Source organism: Lissotriton vulgaris, chromosome 2_1 (assembly GCF_964263255.1).
Source record: "Lissotriton vulgaris chromosome 2_1, aLisVul1.2, whole genome shotgun sequence".
NCBI lineage: Eukaryota > Metazoa > Chordata > Amphibia > Caudata > Salamandridae > Lissotriton > Lissotriton vulgaris.
The window spans coordinates 436170793-436179475 of NC_141687.1; the positions used below are offsets into that span (position 1 = coordinate 436170793).

Below are 8683 nucleotides of genomic sequence, written 5' to 3' on the forward strand. Positions count from 1 at the left end.
CTCACGCTCTGGTGTACCTGCCTAGTGCTGCATGTTTCTGGAGTGGTTTAGTAATTTACACCAGTGTAAGTCTGTGGCACCAGAGTTGCCCATCAGTCTCAATCGCTACAGCATCAGGATGGTCACTAACAGCTTTTTTTCAGTAGGCTGGAGCATGACAAAACACCATACAAAAACACTGATTACTGGCACAGGATAGTGTTACTGAGGCACTGGCTTCTATCCCACATCATGGCACGACATCCTCAGCTCTCTGTTTCCTCGCACGAGCAACAGTGCATAACACCAAAGAAGAGTAGAAATAGAGATAGATGAAAAGAATCTTGGTTTCCTAGATTTTTATTGTTTCATTGTGATCCAATATCATCACTTGAACATGAATATGTACTTCAGTATGTTTCCAGGACCCTCCTGAAGGAACTGACCCTGGCATTCTGGGAGCCCCAATCAGAGAATCTCCTGTACTCCCCAGGCTTCAGCAGGTATTGGCGCCCTCTGTAGTTGGGCTGTTCATAGAAGATCCAGTGCCCCTCAAGCACATTGCAGGAGTGGATGTCGTGGTATTTGAACTTATCGAAGACGGAAGGGCAGTCTTCAAGGAACTCCATGGTCTGGCCTCGAAAGTCTTCTTTCTCATAGATCTTGATCTTGGGGGCACCCCTTTGCTGCATGGGCAAGAGAGTGAAAGTTACTGAAATGGTAGTTTATTGATTACACCTCATGCCTTGCTCACCTTGACCCTGCTATTAACGCACCTTATAGTCTGCAGTAGTAAGCACAAAAGCATTCCAAGTCAAGCTTGACAACTAAGTAGACACAGGTTTGCTTCAGTCCATGGATATCCTACTTCTTAAGGTGACTTCTAATTCAGGTTATCGTTATTACCAAAGAATATGCAAATAACCCTAACTCAGTTGAATAATGTGCACGCCTATTTCACTGTTATAACTGGGGAAACGTTGAATGCTTGACTGAATTTTGCCCTCAAGAACCATACGCGATACCCATTGATTATGTTAGCACTCTGTTTTGTAAAATGTTCGTAATTGTGTTTTTTTTAATCTAGTCTTTTTTCAGATGTTTTTATTGGGGCTTCTATAACAAGTACAATAATCAGATCATGGCATTGCAATCTATTAATAGAGGATTGTGAGTTCTGGGCAACTATATTCACCTAACTAAATTAGTTTTGACAGTTTTGTAAGGTCAATGAAACAATCCCTGAAGACTGGAAAGGTTTCCTAATACAACTGATTCACAAAAAAGGTGACACCGCAGACCCCAACAACTATAGGAGGTTAGCCCTCTTGGATATTGAGGCTAAGGTGTATGCATCTCTCATTCTACAAGATCTACAAAACTGGGTTAATGAGGAAGAAATATTACCAGTATAGCAATCAGGCTGTAGGGCCAGAGCCTCAACACTCTATAATAGACTAGCCCTAGCCTACCTGGTTGAACAGGCAACTCAGGAAAAACAGCGCCCCCTTTTTGCTGGCTTTGTGGATTATTCTGCAGCCTTTGACTGTGTCAATAGGTATTAACTTTGGCAAAAACTACAGAATTGGGATGTTCCTGAATGCTATCATCGCTCTTTACACTAAACCTGGGTGTGCATTAATCTAACCCAGAACTCGGCAACAAAGAAGGTGTATGCAAACCCAGGGCTGAAACAAGGCTGCGTTTTAGCACCATTGCTTTATAACTTATATACTGCAGGCCTTAGTAAATCAATATCCAAAGCTAACCTGTTAGCTACAAAAACTGGGCAGACCAGACTGTTTCTAATGCAGTATGCAGATGATATCATACTAATGGACCAGACAAAGACGGGACTGCAAAGTGCACTGGATGCATGCAGCATTTATATTGACACCAATGAGCTGACAGCCAATGCCAGCAAACAAAGGTTATGATCTTTGGAAAATATGTGAATAAACTGAAACATCATTGGAGAATGGGCAAATTGACAAACAGCACGATAACGATATACAACTATTTAGGGGTTTGGTTCATGAGCAATGGCAAGTCCACAGCACACATTTCCACTAAGGAATCAAAAGCTAAGCCGATCACGCACCCCCTGTGCAAACTTGACTCTAAGTTACGCAGTCTATCTGTTGAACCAATTCGAAAGGTTATAAAAGCCAAGTTACTACCCTCAATCTCATAGGGGCCCTTAGCCTTTCCCGGGGCATTGGTCAATACTATGGAGTATGACAACTGCAGTGTGTTCAAACGAAACTTCCAGTTTCCTGCTCATGCATGGAATGCCTTGGTGCGGCTGGAGTTCGACCTAAGCAAACAATCCTATGAACACTGGGCATCGATCATTCACTATTATTGAGGAATATGTGCAGCGCCTCCAAATACAATGAAAGCAACCTTGGAAGAATTTTTCGCAAATGGTAAAAACACCTGGTCAGATTTTCTATCCATCGCCTGCGTGAAATTAGATCTCGATTTGTCCACCTGGGGAATTTTTTCCATCAACCAGGATTTTTTAAATGTGTTTTAAGGAAACAAGTAACTCTTTTATCCAAATAAGATGGCATGGGGCTGATAGAGACCTCTATAAGCAATATACAGATTTTAGCCAGTTCATACAAGGACAAACCAAGTCACCCGTATTTAAATACTGCACTGAATAAACCAATTTTAAAACAAAATCTGTCAGTCAGACTTATGGTTTTGACAATAAAAGACATTAACTCTCACTGGAAATCCATGGAGACGGTCTCCTCTTGCACATTGTGACATCAATAGGAGTAATCTTCATGTAGTCTGCACCTGTCTATATCCGAGTCGTGCACGTTGCACTTTATTAAAACCATTGTTTTTTAAAACCCCTTCGATGCTCATGACGAGCTCAGCTCGTCATGAGGCACAGTTGAGCTGTGCTGATGACGAGCTGAGCTCGTCATGTATAATGGGAAAGCTCACAAATAAGCACAGGAGGGGATAAGGCACTAGCTCAGAAGCAATGAAATCTCTTTTTAATGTAAAGACCCAGATGGAACTGGCAAGGCTAGCGAAATTCGCACGTCAACTTTATGGACTTCTGAGCAATGACTAAGCACAAGCCTAAATGGAAACCAAAAGTCAATGACTGTTGTAACACCACTATTTTAACAGTTCTAACTATTGGCATACTACTGTGTCATGTTGTAATTAATTAGGTGAATTGACATGTTGATGCTTTTTTACTAAAGAAGGCTTTTAAAATGATATATTGTGCACAATTTTGTACCAATTTGTATTAATTGAAATAAATAAATGTATTCGCTTCACTTCATTGCAATCTATTGAGACATGTATCTCCAAAAAAATCATGTAGGCAAGTGGGGTTGTAACCAGGCCTGGTGGTAGTATACCCCATTAGAAGGTTATAATATGCATGGGTAGTATGGAGATGCTGCTTGTATTTAGGTTAGTTGTGTTCTATAAGAGTGTGGGTGGTTTGGATTTCTACATGCACAAGTCTAGCATGTTCCATTGTTTGCGCAAGGCTTTAGGGTCAAAGTTCTTATTGGAGACAGTGTTGGTGGTGCTTCTGTTAATACATACCCATGTCCACCACTCAGATAATGTGTTTTTTGGCTCCTATAGTTAAGAATAGATCTAAGTGACAAAAGTCATGGTTGTTGAAATCAGGGGAAGGTATAATAGGACCTAAGTATATATTTATAAAATTTAGGGCGAAGTCAGCTGCGCTCTACAAATACCGATTGGCGGATATGAAACGTCTTCCTACTGGTGTTTTCTATGTCTGCCAAGAAGGGTTTGACCCTACTACATGTGAATACCATCTGCATGTTGACTCGTGACTCTAAAGATTTGCCCTTTGTTGCCTCGATAAATCTTATGCCAAATGAACTAAAACTATAAAGAATGTTTCATTAAGAAACTAAACCCTAATATTTTGAATGGCCTCACATGGCATCACAGAAATGAAGATGTATATAAAAAAGAGTTAGAAGCACCCCTTCTCTGTCCGCACTGTTAGTGTTACCTGAGGCAGAGACCGGCAGGATTTGATTGCATCACTGAAGCCCATCCACTGCTGGTAGTCCGGATAGTCACCCTTTTTCAAGAAGTACTGGTGGCCCAGGTAGTTGGGGCGCTCATAAATCATCCAAGAGCCATTATCTACTTTGATGGAGTTGCAGTGGCTGAAGTAGGAGTGCAGGTCAGCGCAGTCACAGTTGCACTCATAACAGCGGCCCTGGAAGTTCCTGTCCTCGTAGAAAACGATCTGCACAGGGCAAAGGCATAACATTAGTCAGAAATTAAATCAAGAGCAAATAACCAGGTGTTTAAATGAAAGGATTTTCTTGAAAGCATTGCCTGCCATTGAGTCTAATCAATGGTACAATAAGGACAGCTCCACATTAGAGCAATGGGGTTACTATGTACACAGGAATCAGGCCATGACCTGCAGAGATGTAGGGTCGTATGCAGTACTAATGAGGTTGCCAATTCTATTGATTAAGCACAGTGTAGAGTTTAGCCCCTGACTATTGCTATCCTAACGCATCAATATTTCTGAGGCAGGATCCTTCTTGCGAATCCTTGAAACAAGATGCCCAAGCAGAGATGGAGGGGCTGCTGTCATGTATGCAGTGGAAGCTGTCCCTCACAGATGGCTTCCACTGTCCCTTACAGAGGGCTTCCAATGTCCCTCACCGATGGCTTCCACTGTCCCTCACCGATGGCTTCCACTGTCCCTCACCGATGGCTTCCACTGTCCCTCACAGATGCCTTCCACAGTCCCTCACAGAGGGCTTCCAATGTCCCTCACCGATGGCTTCCACTGTCCCTCACAGATGCCTTCCACTGTCCCTCACAGAGTGCTTCCAATGTCCCTCACCAATGGCTTCCACTGTCCCTCACAGATGCCTTCCACTGTCCTTCACAGACAGCTTCCACTGTCCCTCACAGATGGCTTCCACTGTCCCTTACAGAGGGCTTCCAATGTCCCTCACCGATGGCTTCCACTGTCCCTCAACGATGGCTTCCACTGTCCCTCACAGAGGGCTTCCACTGTCCTTCACAGATGGCTTCCACTGTCCCTCACAGATGCCTCCCACTGTCCCTCACAGAGGGATTCCACTGTCCCTCACAGATGCCCCTCACAGAGGGCTTCCAATGCCCCTCACCGATGGCTTCCACTGTCCCTCACCGATGGCTTCCACTGTCCCTCACAGATGCCTTCCACTGTCCTTCACAGACGGCTTCCACTGTCCCTCACAGATGCCTTCCACTGTCCCTCACAGAGGGCTTCTACTGTCCCTCACCGATGGCTTCCACTGTCCCTCACCGATGGCTTCCACTGTCCCTCAAAGAGGGCTTCCACTGTCCTTCAAAGATGGCTTCCACTGTCCCTCACAGATGCCTTTCACTGTCCCTTACAGAGGGCTTCCACTGTTCCTCACAGATGCCCCTCACAGAGGGCTTCCAATGCCCCTCACCGATAGCTTTCACTGTCCCTCGCCGATGGCTTCCACTGTCCCTCACAGATGCCTTCCACTGTCCTTCACAGACGGCTTCCACTGTCCCTCACAGATGCCTTCCACTGTCCCTCACAGAGGGCTTCTACTGTCCCTCACCGATGGCTTCCACTGTGCGAATCTTTACTGACTGACTAGGGCAGCTGGTAATCCTCCAATTCTTTGCAATCACAAGTGTTCCCAAAGGGCAATCACATGGAAGTACTAGATGCCTCCTTGCCACCTGGTTTTCCTTGCAATTTACAAAGGAATCATAGCATTGATTTGGGAGCTGAAAAGACTTTGAACTGGTACAATGACACGTAGTTATTTTAATACATTGGTAGTTCAGCGTTTCAACCCCACAAAGCCTTCCTTCCACTTTGTACAACTCAGGCTTAACAAGACTGTAAATGGCTCTGGGATCAGCCCTCGAGCACCAGCATGGCCAAAAATTAGCCCACTTTAGTGTCTCCTTTTGTCTCAACTTCCACAATTCTGTGTTATATTCCATTAATCTTTATGTTTGTATAATTATTGTTGTTGTACTGTGATTCATAGTAGTTCCAACCTCTTTGGCTCCTTTAAAATAACCAGTGATATCAATTTCAATGTAATAATTGCACAAAAGTCCCACTCAACGCTTCAGTCATATTCCCAATAGATATGCAAATATACGAATTACTCAGTTCATAGTTTTAGCTTTGCGTCATTTTCCTTTCTGCAGTTGTGTACATTATGCATTGCTGTGCAGTCTGGGGGTGATCTCGTGATTATGCCTATGGCTGTGGAGCCACAAGAAAATATCGACACAACCGTAACACAATCTCCACATGGAAGTGCTTTAGAACAAAATTCCTAAGCCCTCTATTGAAATATAACCATCAAATCTGATATTCTAATATTTTTTCTTACCTTGCCCATTGCAGCTGGACTGTTGATGCGAGATCTCGGTGCCCAGGGCCCAGACATGCAGCCTTTTTATACTTCATGCAGAGTGCTGGCTCTGCAGACAAAGAACAAAAGCGAGCCCTTGATTTCTGTTGTGTAATGAAAATTTATACAGTAAATTGGCTTTGTTTTCACAGCATATTGGTGCGTATCGGCAGAGTACAGTATGCATTATTCTGGAAAGTTTCTTTGTGTGCCTGCCCTGCTATCACTGCTAGAGATGGCCGCTGCTGATTAAACCAAACGAGAAAGGACGTTATATAAAACAAACATGCTGCTGTCGTACCGAAAACCGAGCAGGTGTTTCATCCTCTAGAGAGATTGAGGCGAAATGATTGTTTTTGCTAATCATTTTTTGTGTTGTTCTTCAGAATTTGGTGTTAGTTTTTTAATAATTCGTTGACGCTATCTATATAGTATTAATGAGTTTCTAAGTGAGTTTGTGTTTGTCTGTACCCGAGGCCTGGATAAGGATGGCTGACCCTAACCCTGTGAGTGCAGAATAGGAAGCCTCTAGTGTGATGTCACAAGGAAACAGCAGGAGATCTACGAGGACAGATGGAGGAAGTGACATCAGTCCTAAAGGCAAAGGGTGCAATGAGGCTCCTGGTCACCATTTGTATGTCCTAGGTGTTCGAAAGCAGCAGATGTTAATGATGATACTCAGAAAGTGACGCTTCGTTAGGCTATTGCGGCTGGAGGCACACAGGCCCTTGAACTCATTTTAGAGAGGATAAACTAGCATTTGACGCTGGGTGCTGCTACAGCGCGGCTCCAGAAATTATTTCTAATCATCACTCACCATTTCCCTGAAACCTTTAAACACTCAAAACATGCACCAGTGGGGCCCATAACACTGTGCATTTACTCTGTTTACTTACACTTAGCTTCAAGGCTTCTGGTGAATCGCAATGGAGAAATGCTGTAACATTTGGTGGAGCATCTAAAACCTATTTAATATTTACACTAACAGTTCAAAACAGTTTACCATGGTTTCATATTAAACACTTATATTCAGACACACCGCCATAATGGCAAAAGATCTGCTAGAACGAAAATTAGGCGTAGGAAGAAACAAAGACCAGCTTTTAATTCTTCATTTATCTAATTTTTATTCAAAGCAAACTTTTAGTATGTCCGACATTATGCATTTATTTATTCTTTATTCAATAATTCTTAAACTTTATTTCAAAACATGATCATTTTATTAAGAGCTCAGAAAAATCGCTTTATTATAGAATTCAGTAAAGATTTAGCAAAGAACAGATAGTTCCAAATTCAATCTCTCCTAACATCCCTGACTATCACCCTCATCTTATCCTAACAGTCCTGCAAAGCAAACAAATAAGAAAAATCATAGGAGTTCTTACATCCAGGAATCGGTCAGCAAACGGGCAGCATCTCCGATAGAAATGGAAAAGCGACCCCAACCTTACAAGTCCAGCGGTTTTTATATCCTAATTCTCAACTTAATCTGTCTAGAAAAGTAACTAACATCACCATCTCGTGTTCTGATTGGATAAATTCGGGTGAATGTGCACTTCCTCACCATTACAGCATTTGTTATTCACATGATTCAGCTAATTTAATAAACGTCCATTGTTTAAGCAGTCCGTGGCCTAGGCACATTGCATTTTAGCAACATTGCCCTTCTTTCCCATGGCTTGGATATGCACTCGTTCATGCTTGGCACCCATCCTAGGTTCCAGGTGATACAGCCTTGAACTTCTTCCTCAAGCACAGTCAGCTCACTTGCGCTGGCAGAAAACGTTGACGCGCCTGCGCAGACCAATACAGTAGCTCAGAGCGGCCATTTTCTCACTAGGCCTCACAGGCCACATTCGGAACTATCATAGAAACAAACAGAAATCCATGTTAATTTTAATAATGAAACCCATTCTGTTTACCTCCCCCATGCTAATGTTTCCCATTAGTCGTTACCTAGCAATATGCCACACAAATGCGTTTTATGCTTACATAATCAACCCTCTCTTTTCACAAAACATATACAAAAGCGCATTTAAATAGCATTTTTGTTTATATTGAAGCTATGCATTAGTCCACAATACAACAACAATACATATTAGCTAGTATTATTGCAACATATAAGCAGAATTAGTATTCCCCGTGTGTAATTTAAAAACAAAAACAAAAATAAAGTGTGCATCTTATTCTATGGTTGATTATTTTCACAAAACATGCAATTAATAAGCACTATTGTTATGGGACATTGATTTCAAGAG

The 8683-nt window shown here is 42.6% G+C and overlaps 1 protein-coding gene across 3 annotated transcripts; it reads right to left on the reverse strand.

Moving 5' to 3' along the window:
- Positions 1 to 389: 389 nt before the first annotated feature.
- Positions 390 to 6428, reverse strand: LOC147730562 (gamma-crystallin 2-like). 3 transcript variants are annotated; one of them, XM_086958602.1, is made up of 4 exons: positions 6405 to 6428; positions 4026 to 4255; positions 3051 to 3084; positions 390 to 647 (listed from the first exon to the last, which is right to left on the reverse strand). In XM_086958602.1, the coding sequence occupies exons 1-4, from the start codon at positions 6411 to 6413 to the stop codon at positions 390 to 392; spliced, it is 531 nt and encodes a 176-aa protein (XP_086814728.1). In that variant the 5' UTR covers positions 6414 to 6428. The 3 variants fall into 3 exon arrangements, with proteins under 3 accessions (XP_086814728.1, XP_086814726.1, XP_086814727.1); XM_086958600.1 differs by lacking the exon at positions 3051 to 3084 and having other exon boundaries at positions 390 to 665; positions 4013 to 4255; XM_086958601.1 differs by lacking the exon at positions 3051 to 3084 and having other exon boundaries at positions 4001 to 4255.
- Between the last annotated feature and the right edge of the window lie 2255 nt (positions 6429 to 8683).

Coding starts and splice junctions, on each gene's coding strand:
- LOC147730562 (XM_086958602.1), bottom strand. Junction 3,085..4,025: donor GATGCAATCAAATCCTGCCG/GTCTCTGCCTCA, acceptor GTTTCCATTTAG/GCTTGTGCTTAGTCATTGCT. Junction 648..3,050: donor ATTGCTCAGAAGTCCATAAA/GTTGACGTGCGA, acceptor GGTGCCCCCAAG/ATCAAGATCTATGAGAAAGA.